The sequence below is a fragment of the Lissotriton helveticus genome, chromosome 9 (assembly GCF_964261635.1).
Source record: "Lissotriton helveticus chromosome 9, aLisHel1.1, whole genome shotgun sequence".
NCBI classification, from domain to species: Eukaryota; Metazoa; Chordata; class Amphibia; order Caudata; family Salamandridae; genus Lissotriton; species Lissotriton helveticus.
In genome coordinates, this window is record NC_136070.1 from 327,717,453 (window position 1) to 327,738,299 (window position 20,847).

Genomic DNA, 20,847 nt, shown 5'->3' on the forward strand with positions numbered 1-20,847 from the left:
CATAAAGCGGGCAGTGCCAGACCGATGAGAAGAACCAACTCTCTCCTCCTCGTCCGCCCTCTGTTAAAAAAGAAAGCCGCGCAATCTCGCTCCTTCTCTGGTAAGGCTCCCAGCATCTGGAATGCCCTCCCTAAAGATCTGACTTAACCCTTCATACGTCAGTTTAAAAAAATACCTGAAAATGCACCTGCTCAACAAATATTGGGGTTCTTAATCCTTTCCATGACCATACCTGTTATACTCTCCCCCTTCTTGAAACCCTGTCGTCCCCCTCTCTTCACTCCTCCTGTGTCGACCCCACCTATTCAACACCTTCCCTACCCATCTTCACCTTTTCTTCCACCCTACCACCCCTTTCCGAACACTTCCCCTCCCCCCTTTCTCTCGATCGCACAACCCTTCCTTATTCACAAAAATGAGTCTACCTCCTTTATTCTGTGTAATAATTTGTAATTACTCTATTCACGTGTTGTTTTGTAAATTGCTGCTACTTTGCAATTTTTATTAAGTCATGCTATATTACTCAACGTGTTTCTCAAAGTCCGTCATGTCTGAATGCTTCTTTTGGACACCACAGTTTTGTATTCCATGTACTATTGTCATTCCAATGTAAAGCGCTCTGATACCCCCGGGTGGAGCCAGCGCTATATAAAACCTTTTAAATAAAATAAAAATAAAATTGCAAAAGAGCAGTCAAAGTGGAATTACATGAATACACCACCTACATACACCTTTCTTCCTGCTGCAAAGCAGACAAGCATGCACCAAGGGGACACCTGCGTGGATGAGAAGTTTGAGTACAAAGGTTGTCGAAAAGGCTGAACTTGAGGGTGGCTAGTTATCAGAAAAAATATGCACTGAGACTCAATGACAAATTAAGGAACAAGGCACATACGTTTGTGGTGGGTGACTGGGTAAGAGTGCTGCAAGCCGGAAATGTAAAAACAGGGTGTTCAAGATGGTCGAGTCCCAAGGAAGTGAAAAAAGTTGGGGGGAACTGTGTGTGGTTGGATGATAAAAAGTAGAACACAAGGAAAGTCACATTGTTCAATGCGCTAAAGCTGGTTGGATCAGGAGTGTGAAAGGAAGATTTCTGGGAACAGTCCCGGTGCTGAGAAGATGGACAATAAGAAAATGCGGATCAGGAGGAAACTTGTTTGGCACAAAGACTGTTTGCACATGAAAAATTTCGAAATGTCATTCTGTCTTGACTATACATATTTTTGTTTTGCTCCCATATTTTTTGTTGTTGATTTGTTATTTTTCTGTTTATTGGGAAAAGGGGATGTATTAGGTTTTATGCATTTCTTATGTTGTTGTTTGAGATTGTCACCGATCAACCTGGCCTCGTGGTGAGAGTTCTTATGTGCTGGAAATTCCGTTCTCCAACTGGACTGTCACTTCGAGAGTAGCCTGCCAGGAGTTGCATGTTTACAGAGCTTAAGTATGTATAATATGCGTAGAGTGCAATATGTTATTGATTACCATGGATGAGTGTGTAGAGGGTCAATGACTCGTGAGGCAGTCTTTAGTGAGTCATGATGCCCCTTCCTTCCTTCACCAATGTATGCTCTGGGCATCTGCATAAATGGCTTATGTCATGTTATTTTTGGAATCTGAACCTGTTTTAACAAAAGTTACTTAGTCAAAACCACGATGTAAGGGGTTACATTTGTGTGGTTTGATAAACTCACATGATGAGACCTCGTGAGTGGTAGGAGTTTTGCTTTTCTGTGGTAATAACCTCAAGCTTGATATTTCCACTCGAGTAATAAATGTGCAAACACCCTTATTAGTACGTTTACTTTAAATAACGTGTTTTTGGGCCACATTTATTTTCACTGCCATAACCTACATTTATATGTGTATACGCACACGCGCAAGATGGTTCGTTGGGTTAAATACTCTTAAGTGACATCAGCTGTAATCTTCAGGTCACACACACACAGCCACACACACACACAGCCACACACACAGCCACACACACACACAGCCACACACACAGCCTCACACACACACACACACAGCCTCACACACACACACACAGCCACACACACACAGCCACACACACACAGCCACACACACACAGCCACACACACACAGCCACACACACACAGCCACACACACACAGCCACACACACAGCCACACACACAGCCACACACACACACAGCCACAGCCGCACACAGCCACACACAGCCACACACAGCCGCACACACACACACACACCCACACACACACACCCACACACACACACACCCACACACACACACCCACACACACACACACACAGCCACACACAGGAGGGGGCTGGACGGGGGGTGGTGAGGGAGCGGATTGTGGGGGTGGACAGGGTGAGGGAGAGGGCTACGGGGCGGCAGTGAGAAGGGGGAGATCTGCAGGGGCTGGACGGTGTGCGAGGGTTGGTGGAGAGGGAAAAGCTATCAGGTGTGGACAGTGAATGGAGGGCGGTATGCAGGGACCGGACGATGGGGGTGTGTATGCCGGGAGCATGGACAGTAAATGAGGGCAGACCCTAGGGACCGGGAGTGCAGCCAGCATGTGAGGGGAGGGATGGAGAGGGCTGGAGGGTGAGTGAGCGAGAGGACTCTAGGAGATGGACATGGTGAGGGAGAGGGCTGGACGGAAGGTGGTGAGGGACCGGACTGTGGGGGTGGACAGGGTGAGGGAGAGGGCTGAGGGGTGGCAGTAAGGAGGGGGGGATCTGCAGGGGCTGGACGGTGAGCGAGGGTTGGTGTGCACAGCTGTAGGAGACACAAGAGGTGTCTACAGACTAGGCGTTGATTCGAGGTCCTACAGCCATTGGGCCCTGACGCCTGTGTTCATAACCCTCGAGCAGAGGGAGGGGCCAGGGCAGGTGAGGGCACGGGTCCAGACCTCGACAGACGATCACTTCTACTCACCCGCCTTGGCCACCTTCGGGGGCGCCTTGTCCCTGGCGGGCTCCCATGCGCTGCACACCAGCGGCCTGTGGGGGAGCAGCGGTGGGCAGGCCTCCAGCCCGGCCCGCAGCCGGCCTCGCTCGACCCTCAGCACCTCGCTCCTGCCCGGCATGTGGAAAGCGATCATCAGGCTGTTCCAGACGTAGCAGGGGAGCCGTGGGTCCCTCTCCAGCTGCTGCTCCTCGCTCAGCTGCCAGCCCAGCTCGTCGCACAGGGACTCGGGACGCCAGCTCGAAGGTGCCGTCCCTGGAGCCCCGGTTACAACTGGGCGCGCTGGTCAGCATGGCCCGGAGCTCGTCCTGGGGGAGCTCGGACACGGCCTCTGGGCTGGAGGGTGGAGGGATGGGTTGTTCCGGGGGAAGCGGAAATGGAGCCCGCAAGGCTCCTCTCTTGTCTTGGCCGGCCCCGCCCACCGTCAGGCGCGGGCGCCGGCTTGGGCTCCTGTTTTCCTTTTAAAAAAAATTAAATACAAAGCCCCTGGCGAGGTGGGCACCCGCTAGGGGTATGAGAATGTCGCAAAGTCCGGGCGAAGCGGAAATGGAGCCCGCGAGGCTCCTCTCTTGTCTCGGCCGGCCCCGCCCACCATCAGGCACGGGCGCCGGCTTGGGCTCGTTTTTTCCTTTTTTTTAAAAATTAAATACAAAGCCCCCGGCGGGGTGGGCACCCGCTTAGGGGTATGAGAATGTCACAAAGTCCCTGATTTTACCAAAGAAATCTCAGGCATTTTTGACGGAGCGCTCGACCATGACACAGCCTTTTGTCTGTAAGCCCTGTCCTTTTCAGACTGGGGGCGTGTTTTTGACTTTTGTTTACAGCCTAGAAACAAAGTAAAAAAACACGCCCCCCAATCTGAAAAGGACGGGCCTAGATCAAAAAAGAACTTAACTAGGACCTCTTCTCCAATGGCTGGCCACTGTTTAGGAGGCCAGCCAATGGAGAAGCGGGGCGGGGCTTAACTTCGCTAGTGATGTTCACTCTACCCCATTAAGTCTCGCCAGCGAGACTGCGCATGTGCGCAGTCTTTCGCAGGCCGAGACCTTAAAATTCAGCAAAAGGAGCACTTTTCACGCTTCAACATCTCCAAAAAATCAAACCTTTCATTCCACCGGAAGATTTCAAATCGGTTGTCCAATCTCTAGTCCTCTCGAAAATTGGCTATGGCAACGCCCTACTCTCCGGATCTCCCAAAGTCCACCTTGCCCCCCTCAAATCTGTTCTCAAGCTAGCGGCCAGGCTTACAACTGGCTTCAAACGCTCTGACCACATCTCGCCTGCTCTTAAGACCCTTAAATGGCTTCGTATTGAAGGCAGATCCTCCTATAAAATAGCCTGCATTATGTACAAAGCCCTTCATCAAAAGACCCCACTCTACCTCTCAAACAAACTCATAAAGCGGGCAGTGCCAGACCGATGAGAAGAACCAACTCTCTCCTCCTCGTCCGCCCTCTGTTAAAAAAGAAAGCCGCGCAATCTCGCTCCTTCTCTGGTAAGGCTCCCAGCATCTGGAATGCCCTCCCTAAAGATCTGACTTAACCCTTCATACGTCAGTTTAAAAAAATACCTGAAAATGCACCTGCTCAACAAATATTGGGGTTCTTAATCCTTTCCATGACCATACCTGTTATACTCTCCCCCTTCTTGAAACCCTGTCGTCCCCCTCTCTTCACTCCTCCTGTGTCGACCCCACCTATTCAACACCTTCCCTACCCATCTTCACCTTTTCTTCCACCCTACCACCCCTTTCCGAACACTTCCCCTCCCCCCTTTCTCTCGATCGCACAACCCTTCCTTATTCACAAAAATGAGTCTACCTCCTTTATTCTGTGTAATAATTTGTAATTACTCTATTCACGTGTTGTTTTGTAAATTGCTGCTACTTTGCAATTTTTATTAAGTCATGCTATATTACTCAACGTGTTTCTCAAAGTCCGTCATGTCTGAATGCTTCTTTTGGACACCACAGTTTTGTATTCCATGTACTATTGTCATTCCAATGTAAAGCGCTCTGATACCCCCGGGTGGAGCCAGCGCTATATAAAACCTTTTAAATAAAATAAAAATAAAATTGCAAAAGAGCAGTCAAAGTGGAATTACATGAATACACCACCTACATACACCTTTCTTCCTGCTGCAAAGCAGACAAGCATGCACCAAGGGGACACCTGCGTGGATGAGAAGTTTGAGTACAAAGGTTGTCGAAAAGGCTGAACTTGAGGGTGGCTAGTTATCAGAAAAAATATGCACTGAGACTCAATGACAAATTAAGGAACAAGGCACATACGTTTGTGGTGGGTGACTGGGTAAGAGTGCTGCAAGCCGGAAATGTAAAAACAGGGTGTTCAAGATGGTCGAGTCCCAAGGAAGTGAAAAAAGTTGGGGGGAACTGTGTGTGGTTGGATGATAAAAAGTAGAACACAAGGAAAGTCACATTGTTCAATGCGCTAAAGCTGGTTGGATCAGGAGTGTGAAAGGAAGATTTCTGGGAACAGTCCCGGTGCTGAGAAGATGGACAATAAGAAAATGCGGATCAGGAGGAAACTTGTTTGGCACAAAGACTGTTTGCACATGAAAAATTTCGAAATGTCATTCTGTCTTGACTATACATATTTTTGTTTTGCTCCCATATTTTTTGTTGTTGATTTGTTATTTTTCTGTTTATTGGGAAAAGGGGATGTATTAGGTTTTATGCATTTCTTATGTTGTTGTTTGAGATTGTCACCGATCAACCTGGCCTCGTGGTGAGAGTTCTTATGTGCTGGAAATTCCGTTCTCCAACTGGACTGTCACTTCGAGAGTAGCCTGCCAGGAGTTGCATGTTTACAGAGCTTAAGTATGTATAATATGCGTAGAGTGCAATATGTTATTGATTACCATGGATGAGTGTGTAGAGGGTCAATGACTCGTGAGGCAGTCTTTAGTGAGTCATGATGCCCCTTCCTTCCTTCACCAATGTATGCTCTGGGCATCTGCATAAATGGCTTATGTCATGTTATTTTTGGAATCTGAACCTGTTTTAACAAAAGTTACTTAGTCAAAACCACGATGTAAGGGGTTACATTTGTGTGGTTTGATAAACTCACATGATGAGACCTCGTGAGTGGTAGGAGTTTTGCTTTTCTGTGGTAATAACCTCAAGCTTGATATTTCCACTCGAGTAATAAATGTGCAAACACCCTTATTAGTACGTTTACTTTAAATAACGTGTTTTTGGGCCACATTTATTTTCACTGCCATAACCTACATTTATATGTGTATACGCACACGCGCAAGATGGTTCGTTGGGTTAAATACTCTTAAGTGACATCAGCTGTAATCTTCAGGTCATAATTTTGATTCTGGCAGGGCCAGAGCAGCCTTCCATCCTTCCTAGGGCAGTATATAGAGTACCATTGCATTGGGCATTAGTAACATGTACATTTGTAGTGCTGAGGGTCGGCAAAAATGTGCTGTTTGTATAATGCGGTTTTGCACTTTACTTTATGACAATCCAACACAAAACGCAAAGGGTCGTGAACAATCAACACAACTATTTCATAAACCAGTTTGTACATTGTTGTATTTTACACTAGAGAAACAAAAACCTTGCATGTTTTTGTGTGCTGCGTATCAAATAACCAGGAAACGAAATGTTTTTTTTTTAAAAACGTTTGTCCTCCTCGAATGTGTGAAGTCTCTTAATGAAAGGTTTTGTTTTCCGCTCCAAGTAACAGTAGTGGCAAGTGGCTCTACTAAATAGTAGAGGAGAGTCTGCAATGTCTCATTTGCCCTTCTGATTTCCTGTGTGCAGTCCTTTCTGTTGTACATGCTGTCTATTTCAAAGCTCTCTCTGATTTTCCCTCGTGTCTCGCTTGTTTTCAGTAAATGGGATCTAAAATGTTGTTAATAAATCGGAAGATGTCGCTGGGGGGCCAGCCTTGGCTCCTGTTGTAACTGCTTGAAAGGTTATCTCAGTCGGGGTCCTTTGTTACCTCCTTGGCATCGGGCTGCGCCCGAACAAAGCATGACCAATGCTCACCTTGAGCCTGGATGACGTCACAAACCCCCCGAACAAAGCATGACCAATGCTCACCTTGAGCCTGGATGACGTCACAAACCCCCCGAAGCCTTGCACGTCACTGGCGTGCTGCCAGTCCTCGAGGTTCATTCGGCTTGCCTCGCATTTCAGACACAAGCGTTTATTTCTGTAACGTTTCTGTAATGGCGATATACTACTAATAGTGGTGTTTACCCATTTGTTTTACTTAGGAACTCACCAGAGGCAGGAGCTGTTTTCCCGACTTCGGCCCGATCCCGCCGGGGAGTCTTCAAGCATGAATCGAGGTTTGTGCTAATTTGGTTGAATGTTTCCAAATGAAGTGATTTTCAAGATCATTTTATAAGTATTCTACCATTAAATCGTTTTATAATTATCCGCCATCCGAAGAAAACAATCAGTGTCTCAATTAGAATCACAAATACATGTTTCTAGTAGCTGTGTGTTCACCTGAGGCATTTTCGAAAATTCACAAGACAGCCTGTATAACCTTACAATGACCTTCACTAACATGTGACTGACTCCATTTTAGGCTAAAATAGCTGCCCATCAACGCATCTGACCCACTGGCCTCGCCTGTGACAGTTTTTCGTCTCTAAAAGGCTCAGGCATGGTATAAAGATAACGGCACAACTTACATACCCCTAGGGCAATTTACACTCGTGTTCCTATTAGATGTGCAGTAGGCCTCATATCTGCCAGTGTTTTAAAGCTGTGGGCTCTACTTGGCACTGCCATGTGTTCTTTCAGTGGCACTGGCATGACATATGTTCCTCTGTTTAGAAACCTGGCTTTATTTTAGACATTTTCTGCCCCAACCATAGTATCCTTCCAGCGATGTAGCTGGTAAATGGCCAGCTTTGCCCGTAGCCTATATGTCAATCTTAGATGGGCCTAGCATGTGGCTACCTCTAATGTGAGCTAGGCTTAAAAGGTTATTGTTACTTGCGACTCATATAGCACATAGTCTGCCAGTAGTACAACCTCATAGCACCTTTCAGTAGCCAGGGGTAGGACTTCCCAAACGTTTTCATCAGAAACTTGCATCGGATGCGTTGTTGTGCAGCAGTGTGCTTACTAAAGTTGATATGTCTGTCTTAACTAGTTGTCACCTTTTGGGAGGTTGAGGCTGGAGAGATTGTCTATGTATCGCCTCATTTTATGCGAATGCACATTGGCCATTAAAATACAGGTATGATACGTAGTCAAGGGTAGCACGCGTAGGTGCCTGCCTTTAACAACCTGTTAATTGCATATTCAGGCTGTGTTTGGTTCATGTTCAGAGCTCTGTCTAACTGTGTGGTGTTGAAAGGTGGTGTCTTTGTGTGTGTCGTGGTATGCAGTACTGTTGTATTCACATAGCAACCTAACTGTATGGCACGTCTCCACTGCGTTATTTGTAGGACTTGTGTCTGGTGTGTTTGGTAGGGTGTCGTGTTAGTGTTCCTTGCTGTTGGGGCTACATAGCCATTTGAGGCATGTGTGAGCTCTGTTGGAGGCCCCTTTTATATTGTTTTCTTAATGTACTTCTTGCTTTCTCAATGCACTGTAGGGCTAACCTAACTCCCTATTACCAAGACTGCTGCAGGTCTGCTGGTCTTTCAGGGACATTGATGTGACTTGACTCACTAATTCACACTTTCAGAAGGATACCAACACTAGCTTATTGCTCCTCATTCACATCCCCCCTGTTATATGTCCTGTAAAGCTCTCCAGTCTAGGATCTCAGCATCTGAAGGTGAGGCCACACTGATGCTGACACAGACTTTTTTTTAGGGAAGTAACTGTTGTGAAGTAGACCACACATTGCTCTATATTTCCTTGCATTTAACCTCCTAAGTAGAGGGATATATGTAGGCTCTGCAGTGCAGCCTCTATCAATGCATCCCTGGGAGGGATGTTTGCATCCAAATTATTTGGTGCAGACGATATGTATATAACATTTCCAGTAGCTTTGTTTGCTGAGGTTCCAAACTGCTTCATTTCGAGCTAGATGTACAAAGCCATTTTGTGATCACAATCTGTGCGATTCAATAAATAGCAGAGTTTTCGAGAGTAAAATGGCATTTTGGTATATTTAAAACCCATTTTCGGAGTCAGAAAAGTGTTGCCGGTTCCTGAAAAGTGTGTAGACTGACCCATACTGACTTGCAATTAATATAATATAATATATATAAATTTCTTTATTCGGTTTTTGTCAATTATAAAACCATAAAAGTAGCAATATGAAATTTACAGCATTAAAACAATTCATACAAAAAATATTTCCTTTTAAAGATTCCTTCGATGTCTAATAATGCATTTTAAAAAGTTCAATACATGATAGCAGGTGCGCTCAGAGTCTAACATCTGCATAAGGATCATGGCCGGACGGCATTGTCTAAGGCCCCAGTCTTTTAGTAATGGGAATAGCCAGGTTCTCCTGTGGGGATGGTAGTATTTACAAAACAGTATCGTATGCATACAAGTTTGAACGGAAGTCTCATCACAGGGACATGCAGACAGTTTTGGTTCCCAAATGTTCGTTTGCGGGAAAGCTCTGAATAATAGTTCACATTGAAAAAATCGCTTACCTACATGCACTGAGGGATTCGATCCGCTGTAGCTAGATCTGTGCCTGCACGCCCGCCCGACCCTCCAGCCAATCACAGGCGCGGAAGGCGGGGCAGAGCCAGAAACAACCAGGGAGGCGAGCGGTTAGCGCTCTAGCTCTCCCCTACTCGAGGGTATAAAGCATCTCGTCGGCCCAACGCGCAGTGTTGACGCGCAGTGTGGCGCCTACTCCTGCGCCTAAGACGAGCCAAAGACCTTCCCGTCTGCGCCCGTCCGCGACAGGACGTGGCTAGGGGCCGGGGGATATGGCGCCCACATTCGTTCCCCCCGTGCCGACTCTTCACCCTGCACTCACGTACTCTATACAGTCCTTATTGGATCTGGGCAGGTATGTCTCTACTCTGTGCCACTATAGGGTTGATCACTGCTTAGAGGGACCTTTTACTTGCAGGGCCTGCTCTACTCAGTTTACTAGCAATACTGTAATAACCCCTTGTTATAAACAACCGATCGATGTTGACCTTACTAAACACTCGATCAATACAAATGCTAACCTTCCTGATGATCTTCCTCTAAACTGTAAAAACCTTTTGTGCAATGTACGCTCATTGGTGTCTCACTCCATTCAGGTTTGGGACCTTATCACTTCTGAGAGCCCACATTTCTGTTTCATAACTGAGACCTGGCTTAAGCCCCACACCGTCCCAGCTATAACTATGGGAGTGCCGGCAGGGTACAAGATTGTGAGGATGGACCGCCCTATTAAAACGGGGGGGGGGGGGGTTAGCCATTGTTTTTAAACAGGAAATGGAGGTGGTGGTTATTGAGACAGTATGCAACCCACAAATGGAGCTCATGATCTTTAGCATTAACTCCAGCTCTAGGGAATCTAGGAAAGGAGCACTAGTTTATCGGCCTCCAGGCCCTGCTGGGAACTTCTCTATCCAACTTGTGGAAGCACTTGCCCCCCATATGCAAATGAACTCTGATTTCATTGTGGTAGGGGATTTTAACGTCCATTGTGATATTGCGACATGTCTTGAGGCACAGACCCTTCTGGCTGATCTGTCCACACTTGGTTTTAATTTGGCAAATCAGGGTCCTACACATGTAGCGGGTCATACTCTTGATCTTGTCCTATACAATTCCTCTTATATAAATTGTCTCCCTCCTTACCATGTGGATTGGACTGATCATGCCATTATCGAATTCTATACTCGCTCCAACCATAAGACAAAGGGTATTCGGAGGAGCATGGCAGATGTTAGAAGACCCTGGAACAAACTAACTCCTGAGGGTTTTAGGGAGAATTACTCGGAACCCAATTGGACTGAAGTCGGAGACAATGTGACCTCAGCTTTAAACAAATTTAATGAAGCTATAACTTCAACCATTGATTGTGTTATTCCTTTGAGGACATACAAACCACGGCCTGCCCCTAAGCAAGAAGTTTGGTTCACAGACGACTTGAGACAGCTAAAACTCACTACAAGGAAGCTAGAGAAACGATGGAGAGCCACTCGGAAAGCTGAGGACAAAGATAATCACAGGGCCTCCCAAAAAAGCTACCATAAAGCTCTTCGGGCTGCGCGGAAACATCATATTGCAGCCCAATTATCAGCAGCTGGTAATAACTCCAAAGTTCTCTACCAAATACTACAAACCTTCACTAAGCCCTCGGCCTGTGAAACGGATGGGATTGAGTCCCAGGAACTGTGTAATAATATTTCACAGTTCTTTGTCAGAAAAATTGATGGCATTTATGCTAAGATCTTAGCCTCAAAATCGACTGTTAATAGCCTCAACCCTGCTGACAGCACATTTAGCTCAGTAGGCAACAAGATTGGTAAACTTACGGAATTCCCACCGGTATCCTTGGAGGAGATGACCACCTTAATCACTCAGATAAAGAGTGGGTGCCCTTCGGATATCATCCCAGCACGGGTCATGGCACTTTTGAGTGACGAGCTGGGGGTTGGGATCCGACAGGTTATCAATCTTTCTCTGAGCACAGGGGAAGTTCCCCTTGGTTGGAAGCAGGCCTTGGTAAGACCACTACGGAAAAATAACTCCATTCCGTGGACAGATCTGACAAACCTGAGACCCATTTCTCTCCTCCCCTATTTAGGGAAGCTTACTGAGAAGTTTGTGAACGGGCATCTGTCTAGATATATCGAGAGCGCAGGGGTGCTTGATCCTTCCCAGTCGGGGTTTAGACCCAGGCACAGCACAGAGACTGCCTTGCTGTCCGTCGCTGACGATCTTCGTATGCTACAGGATAAAGGGTTTTCCGTTATCCTGGTGCTCCTAGATCTGTCAGCGGCGTTTGACACTGTCTCACATGAGATCATGACCTCCAGACTAACTGACATCGGTCTGGAAGGCAAGGCGCTGGCCTGGCTAAGGAGTTTTCTTACCAACCGCACTCAGAGAGCCATATTGGGTTCATACCAGTCAGAGGAGGTTGAGATCTCAAAGGGGGTGCCACAGGGCTCCTGTTTGAGCCCAACGCTCTTTAACATCTATGTGGCACCCCTAGCTAACATCATGAGATCTCATGGGTTCATCCCTGTATCGTATGCAGACGATACTCAACTCCTCTTCCCCTTTAAAATCATGACCCCTGAGGTGCGTAACTCCTTTGCACAGGGAATGAAAGAGGTGGCACATTGGATGGCAGCAAATTTCCTTCAGTGTAACGTCTCTAAGACTGAGGTTATGCTCTTTGGGGAAGCCAAACGACTCTGGACTCCTGACTGGTGGCCTCAAGACCTAGGCCCAGTCCCCGTACCTAGAGTCGTTGTGAAAGATCTAGGAGTTAAGTTGGATCAGGAGCTTGCCCTTAAACATCATGCCAATCAAGTTGTAAGCTCCTGTTTCCATGTTATTGGCCTTCTCCGACGGGTATTTCCCATGTTACCTGATACAACAAGGAAAACACTAGTACAGTCGCTAGTGTTAAGCAGACTGGATTATTGTAACGGTCTGCTGCTGGCCGCCAATGAGGATGTCATGGCCAGACTACAAGTCGTGCAAAACACAGCTGCACGGCTTGTTCTTAATGCCCCAGCCCGTACTCCCTCTATGCCACTTCTAAACAAACTCCATTGGCTTACTGTAAAACAGAGGGTGTTGTTTAAAACATGCTGTACTATTCATAAATGCCTCATTGGCAAAGGTCCTGACTACCTGACCAAAAAGTTCATTCCCTATACCCCCTTAAGGTCTCTGAGATCTGGAGAGCAACAACTGCTATGTGTCCCCAGGTTCTGGAAATCTAGACAAGGGGGGAAGGGCTTTGTCAGTAGCTGGGCCAAAGCTCTGGAATGATCTTCCCTATGACATCAGAGTTTGTAAGGAACATTTTCCTTTTAGGAAAAAATTTAAAACTTTTTTGTTCAACTACTAGCTCTGTTAGGGCTTCTGTTATACACTGGTCAGGGCTTTTGTTCACAGATGTTGCCAAAGGCGCGGAGATACTCCTTAGGGAGTTGAGTTCCTAGCGCGTTACAAGTCTGTAAATAAATAAATAAATAAAGCGACAAGTCTGTGAAACAGGTTGAGTCTGAGTCTAGTTAAGAGCATCCTTTCATATGAGTTAATTTCCAATGCAAGATAAGGCTGGATTTGTAGCGATAACTGTACCATGTTTGCGTGTTGTACAGATTGTTTGTTTGAGAGCAGGGTAATTCTGAGTGACTCAAGATGGCTCATTGCTCTCAATTTCAGCTCTTTCTTGCTTATCTCGGTCAGAGATGGTGGACTGAAGTAGAATCTTTCTAGACCCATGTCCGTAAAAAATCGCTTGACGTAGGTAAGCCAGGCTATTCTGTGCACATTATCGAGGGCCATTGAATCCTCTATGATGGTTTTAGTCAACATGTTCTTGTCAGAGAGCCATATGCGCCTCCAGAGTAGCAATGGCTGTACTTTTATTAGGTCCTCAATATAGGGGATTCCCAGTTCCATGTGACATGCATATGTGGATGAACACTTGGGGGCGGATAAGAGGAATCTGGTGAATGAGTTCTCTGCTGTTTGTAGAGATGCGGTATCAACATGTCCCCAAACGCCAGCCCCATATAGGGCAGTGGATAGGCATTTTGCGGAATAGATTTGTAACATCTCCACTGGGGATCTCCTTCCGAGTCTTTGTGAAAAACTAATCAGAGCAGTGTTGGCTCTTCTAAAAAGGTGCCTTCTCGACTCAATGGCAGCTTTCCATTTTAGTTTCTCATCGATCATTATGCCCAGGTAGGGATATTGTGGCGTTCTCTCAAGGTTTTGGTTGTTGAGGGTGATGTTCTTTATCCGTTTACTCCCTCCACCGGCCACCATTACAAACGTTTTTTTCACATTTATATGTAAGTCCAGTGCGCCCATGAAGTCAGCATATTTGTTTAAGGATTTCTGGAGTTCTATGGGGGTGCGAGCCAGAATTACCGCGTCATCCGCGTAGAGCAATGCCGGGATCATGCGTTGATTTATTCTTGGGAGGTCCTGCGCCCCTCTCAGCATCCTCTCTCCCAACCCGTTTGTATACAGGGAGAAGAGGAAAGGGGCTAGGACGCACCCCTGCCTGACTCCTTGCTCTACCTTGAATGACGGAGTGAGCTCACCCTTTGTCCCGTAGCGCACTCTCGCAGTGGCATTCGTATATAATTCCCTTAGAAAGTCCAATAGTGGGGGATCCACCCCCATGTTTCGCAAAAGAGTCCATAGCTTTGAGTGTGATACGCAGTCAAAAGCAGAGGACAAGTCCACGTACACCATGTACAATGTCCCCTGCTTTGCGTGGATGTACTTGGATACAATTAGACTTAAATTAAGGGCCTGTTCGACGGTTCCGAACCCTTCTCTGAAACCGAATTGAAGGTCCGATAAAATCTTACTGTCGTCAGCCCATTGTTGCAGTTGTTCCAGGATTACTCTACCGACTACTTTTCCTGTGGAATCTAATAGAGAGATCGGTCGGTAACATTTAACGTCTTGACGGTCCCCCTTTTTAAAGATGGGGACCATAATGGAGTTGGACCAAGACTCCATTAAACCCAATCTCGCAGTTGCAGAGCATACTCTGGTGAGTATGGGGGCCCACAGATCCGGATGTTGTTTGAAGAGATCCACAGGGACCCCGTCTGGTCCTGGAGCTTTGCCCCCTTTGCTTAGGTTTAGTGCTTGCATTACCTCAAGAATATCAAACTGAATGTTTATTGGAAAGTCGACAGGAGGATGAGAATGAGTTGTTTCTTCTTTGGAAGATGTTAGTGTGAATATATGGGAGAAATGTTGTACCCATGTTTCCTCTTCTATCGCTACGTCAATTTGAGGTCTGCTGGAGTCAGAAAGAAAAGGGGTTTTCACTGTCCGCCAGAAAGACTCACTATTTTTTGTGAGTGAGCTTTTATGTAAATCATTCCACAAGGATTGTTTTAGCTCCTGTTTTCTTTGTTTCCTGACTATTTTGTAGTGGTGTCTTAGATGTTTAATCAGTTGTGTGTCTCTTTTTGGTTGCCTAAGAGCCTCTTTTAATTTGATTAGAGAGCTCGTACATTCGTGATTGAACCAGCCTGGGATTGTTGGGTTATTTAGATTATTTGATTTATTTTCCCTGGTCAGCATTAGTTTGGTTTTATCCAAAATGATCTTGAAGTTTTGAAGGATGGCGTTGTCATCAGACTCCAGGTCTAAGCAGTTTATTATGTTAGGATATAGAGTCTTTATTATACTACTGCTTAGTTGGGTTGGATCCATCTTGCCCCATTTCACTGTGAGACCATTTGGTATGCCCACTTCTATCTGATTTTGAGAAAGAGTGTGTGCAATTAGGGTTGTCCGTGTTGGGTGATCTAGAAGATCCAGATCCACTCTAAGCGCGGAATGATCACTTAAGTTGTTTGCCAATAGGGTAAAGTCCGTGGTTAGCTGTCTCAACCCATCCGTTGTTAGGACATAGTCTACAGTGGTCTCGTGTCCCCGCCCTAGATATGTGGGGTAGAGAGTATTATCATCCGGATTTTGCTTGTTTATTAATGACAATTCCAGGTCTGTGAGGAGATTGTTCATCGCTTCCCCTTTACCATCGTGTGAAAAATGGGCAAGGGGGTTGTCGTGCTCGTCCACTATCCCACAGTTAAGATTGTTCAGATGTGGGCAGGGATGGATATTAAAATCTCCTCCCCATAATAAGTGAACAGTTGCCTTTCTACTATATGTTTTAGTATTTCTAGCGATTTTTTTCCTGGATTGTCTGAAGAGTTTTGATGAAGTTTTCTTCTTCTAGGTTGTTGTAGAAGTTTACTAGGATGACAATAGCATCTTTGCCAACTGAGATGGAAATAAGTTGGAAGTTTGGAGAGTTTTCAATTTTGAGGAGTTTGAGGCTAGGAATTGTGTTAGCTATGTAGGTGATCAAGCCCCCCTTGGGCCTACCCGCAGTACTGGGAATGGCTGGGGAAAAAAGGGTTTTGTAGCCTGCGATATGTAGCTCTTTTACTGCCCATGTTTCCTGGAGGCATATTATATTTCCATCCTCGAGAAATTGAGCTGCTGAGCCATCATCTATTTTGCGGCGAAGTCCCGCTATGTTCCAGTAAATGATAGACAAAGATCGTTGCCTATTATCTTGTCTTATGATCGTTTTCCTTTCCGGGACACTAGATAGAGTATTTGGGTTGTCATTGGTAGAATCTGGTGATGGTCAATCGACCATCTCCAGGCTACTGTATCGGTTCATTGTTGGTATACCTGACCAGTTTCCCCAGTACGGTGTTTCTCCATATCTAGGTCTAGAGGGCCGCTGTGGTGGGGCACCCCATTGTTCCCATTCTCTTCTTCTGTTGCGGGGACCCATTACCTGCCATGGGGCTTCCTGCTGATAATAATTTGGGTCGGCCGACCACCATAAGGGGTCTAGTCCGTTCTGCTGTGGGGGGATTTTGGGTCTAGCATTAGTAAAGTCCCAGGGCTGTGGAACTGCTTTACGCCACAAATTGTCTTGTTCATTAAAGTGGCTGTTATAATGCTTTTTGGGATAAAAGAAGGAGAGACTCTTTGTATCTATTCCCCCACTTGGATTATGTTGTTCCCAGCAGCATATGTACTCGACAGCCTTGGGGTCCTCAAAAGTGATGACAATACAGTCACCCTGTATTAGTTTTTTCGTGTGTCCCACCCAAGGGGTCCTACTGACTGTTGCTATCCTAGTTGTCCAGTTAGGGGGAGAAGGGCGGTTCGTGTTTAGCCAATATTGGACTTTATTTTTTAGGGACCAGTTAGGCTCTGTTGTCTCCCCTGTTAATTCTGGTACACCCGTCATTACGACCACGTATGGTGATGCTTCAGGTGGTAAATGCATGTAAGTTCTACCATCATTAGCTCCTCTAGTGGTACCTTTATTAACTGTGGGGTTTGATTTGGTCTGGGGAGGGTTGGTAACAGCTGGTGTTTTTGGGGCTGGTGTGTTTACTTTTGTTGTGTTAGTAGCAGTGGCTTTTGGAAGTGTGTCAACGTTAGTAGTTGGTACTATTGTTACCGAGAGTGGTTTGCCTGCTACAGGGTCTTTTGCAGCAGGTTGTGGTTTTGTTACAGGACGGGTTTGTGTAACTTTTTTACTTTGTATGGGGGGTGCAGATTGATTATTTGTTCCCTTTTTTGGGGGTTCAGAAGTTAGATTATGTTGTAGAGATTTAGTGATTTTTAGCATTTGGGTTTCTATATTTATTAATCTCATTTCAAGAGGTTGAAGTAGAGTTTTTAATACTAAGGTAATTTTGTTTACTAGATCAAGAGAATCTGATTCATTGCTGTGGGAGATGATAACGGGTGAACCTATGACCGTAGTATTTATATTGTTGTTAGGGGAAGAATGGTGTACTAGAACCTGATGATTAGTAGGGTCCGCCGCTCTAGGTGGCGAGCGAGCCAAGTTGGGGGGCGTGATTAGATCAGTTGTCTCAACTATTTCGATCCCATTAACTAGATCTGCTTTCCCCTTATCCTTCCTTTTCTTTACAGCCCCCTCCCTCCTCCCTCTTGCCTGTCTTACTTCTTCTGGCGTTTGCTCGCGAAGAAGTTCAGGTGTTTTTTCTAAGTCTGAGTTGGTAAGTGAGAGGGATAGTTGAGAGGCTGAGAGATCTACATTGTTCGGCAGGCTAAGCCTCTTATTGGCTTGTGGTGGATCGGCTAGGGCGTTTTCCATCTCTGGAGTTCTCGCTGTGGCCAATGGTCCCATAGAGGATCGCCTTGCGATCGCGAGATCTGTAGATACTCTTCCCTCTATCAGGCTGATGCTTTGGTCAATAAAGGTGTTAGCCTTGGCCAAAAAGTCATCCATTGGGCCTAGAAGCTGTTCTCCGATGCCTCTCTTTTTTAATTTCTTTAGTTTGTTACTCCTGGTATTCATTTTTCTTGGAATAGTTTGGAGGGGATGATCTGATTAGAATGCAGAAGTAGGAAGTAGAAATACTCAGGGGATTGGAGATTAGAGGGGGAGCCCGGCCCGGTCTCCCCACGGTCTCGAACGGCCACAAACGGCCCGCTCTTTGCCCGGTCTTCGCCCCGGTTTGCGTCCCGCGCGCGCGGTCCGCGGGGAAGGCGGGGTTAAATAGGGAGTGTTGGGGGCGGGAAGAGACACCAGCTGCGCTGTGGTCTTCAATGCGCTGTGGATGCTGGGTCTCGCAGTCCCGTCCCGGTCCCCGCAGGCGGAAATCCCTCGTCGATTGCTCCAGGAGCGGAGCGCCTCCGGTTGCAGCAGACGGCAAAAACAGGCAAGTGTCAGGCAGCTGACGGATAAGCAAACGGCACCCGATGAGCAGGGTCCGCAAGCCGCTTTATGCCTGCGGGAGTGCTGGGGGCGGGAAGAGACACCAGCTGCGCTGTGGTCTTCAATGCGCTGTGGATGCTGGGTCTCGCAGTCCCGTCCCGGTCCCCGCAGGCGGAAATCCCTCGTCGATTGCTCCAGGAGCGGAGCGCCTCCGGTGGCAGCAGACGGCAAAAACAGGCAAGTGTCAGGCAGCTGACGGCTAAGCAAACGGCACCCGGTGAGCAGGGTCCGCAAGCCGCTTTATGCCTGCGGGAGTGCTGGGGGCGGGAAGAGAGACCAGCTGCGCTGTGGTCTTCAATGCGCTGTGGATGCTGGGTCTCGCAGTCCCGTCCCGGTCCCCGCAGGCGGAAATCCCTCGTCGATTGCTCCAGGAGCGGAGCACCTCCGGTGGCAGCAGACGGCAAAAACAGGCAAGTGTCAGGCCGCTGACGGCTAAGCAAACGGCACCCGGTGAGCAGGGTCCGCAAGCCGCTTTATGCCTGCGGGAGTGCTGGGGGCGGGAAGAGACACCAGCTGCGCTGTGGTCTTCAATGCGCTGTGGATGCTGGGTCTCGCAGTCCCGTCCCGGTCCCCGCAGGCGGAAATCCCTCGTCGATTGCTCCAGGAGCGGAGCACCTCCGGTGGCAGCAGACGGCAAAAACAGGCAAGTGTCAGGCAGCTGACGGCTGAGCAAACGGCACCCGGTGAGCAGGGTCCGCAAGCCGCTTTATGCCTGCGGGAGTGCTGGGGGCGGGAAGAGACACCAGCTGCGCTGTGGTCTTCAATGCGCTGTGGATGCTGGGTCTCGCAGTCCCGTCCCGGTCCCCGCAGGCGGAACTCCCTCGTCGATTGCTCCAGGAGCGGAGCACCTCCGGTGGCAGCAGACGGCAAAAACAGGCAAGTGTCAGGCAGCTGACGGCTAAGCAAACGGCACGGGAAGTAACTGTTGTGAAGTAGACCACACATTGCTCTATATTTCCTTGCATTTAACCTCCTAAGTAGAGGTATATATGTAGGCTCTGCAGTGCAGCCTCTATCAATGCATCCAAATTATTTGGTGCAGACGATATGTATATAACATTTCCAGTAGCTTTGTTTGCTGAGGTTCCAAACTGCTTCATTTCGAGCTAGATGTACAAAGCCATTTTGTGATCACAATCTGTGCGATTCAATAAATAGCAGAGTTTTCGAGAGTAAAATGGCATTTTGGTATATTTAAAACCCATTTTCGGAGTCAGAAAAGTGTTGCCGGTTCCTGAAAAGTGTGTAGACTGACCCATACTGACTTGCAATTAGGAAGGCACGTCCTAATTGTGATTTGGCATGGTATGTATCGTAGTAAGCGCCCACAATTGTGGTTAGAAGTTATTGATTCGTTTTTACTGGAAGCTTTTTTCTTTCTTTATTAGTTTTTTTAAAGCATCACTGATTAGGAACACTGGCTTCTTTAAAAAAACACAAAAAAACGTTACCATTTGAGAATACAAACGAGGGAATGGTGGTCTGCTGTTCTCTGCAGGTCTCTAAGTACTGTGTTTGTAGCCAATCACAGGTGTTTTCAAACCGCAACATGCCTAGTTAATATTCCTTAGGCAGGTCATTCAGGGACCACCTGTGACTGAACAGTTTGTGATTTATCTGATAAGTACTTAATTAGTGCTCCCGGTTTTATAGTATTTATTTTTTTGCCATTTCCACCTGCATTTATCCATATTTATTTTTGGGGCATTTTATCTGTATTTATCTACTTTTCTTTTTTTTTCTGTAATCAAAAGACGATGCTGCAGGCAGTATTTTTCCATTTTATTTAAACGGACAATGCACACATGCACTCGTTTGTTATTCGTCAACACAATTCATTCATCTAAAATCTTTGCCATTGTAGTATAGGCACATGTGCATTTCAAGAGACTTTGAGGATATTGAGGCTTTTTCTGGTTTGTTAATGAAATGTAGACAAGGAAAACCTGTTCAATATTTGCTGGTGATACTGGAATGGCTAAACGTTTCAAGGAACGATTACACAGTGTTGGCCATTCTTGCTTCTGAGAACGCCAGTATGTTGTTGCACTGATCTTTTTGTGGAATATTATGCAATAAATATTTTTTAATTCTTCTTTAACAACATTCATTATGTCATCAGAAGCTCCAAACAACATGAATACATCTTTGTAATCATTGAAATCCTGACTAAACTGAACTTTCTTGAAAGGATCCAGGATTGTAACCTGTTTCCAAAAAGAGATGTAACTTATTATGTTTCTATCTAGGACAGCATCCCACTTGTTTTTCAGTGCATCTTTAAAAGTAATCATCTCTTTTATTAGGACAATTGCTATTTTTGTGGTAACATTTGCAATAAAGTGGTGATCATTGGGTCTTGTGTATAGTCTTGCTCTAGCGCCAAAGCCATGTCAATATCTATGGCTGAATATATTTGGCCAAAGCCATGTCAATATCTATGGCTGAATATATTTGGTGGACATGTGTTTCTTCT

At 46.4% G+C, this 20,847-nt stretch overlaps 1 protein-coding gene across 2 annotated transcripts in view; it reads left to right on the top strand.

Moving 5' to 3' along the window:
• ZC3H14 (zinc finger CCCH-type containing 14) overlaps positions 1–20,847 on the top strand; it is a 319,723-nt gene that overhangs the window by 186,612 nt on the left and 112,264 nt on the right. For both annotated transcript variants that reach the window (XM_078660018.1, XM_078660019.1), the window contains exon 10: positions 7,207–7,281. In XM_078660018.1, the coding sequence (XP_078516144.1) occupies positions 7,207–7,281 (75 nt within the window). The remainder of the gene's footprint in view (positions 1–7,206; positions 7,282–20,847) is intronic.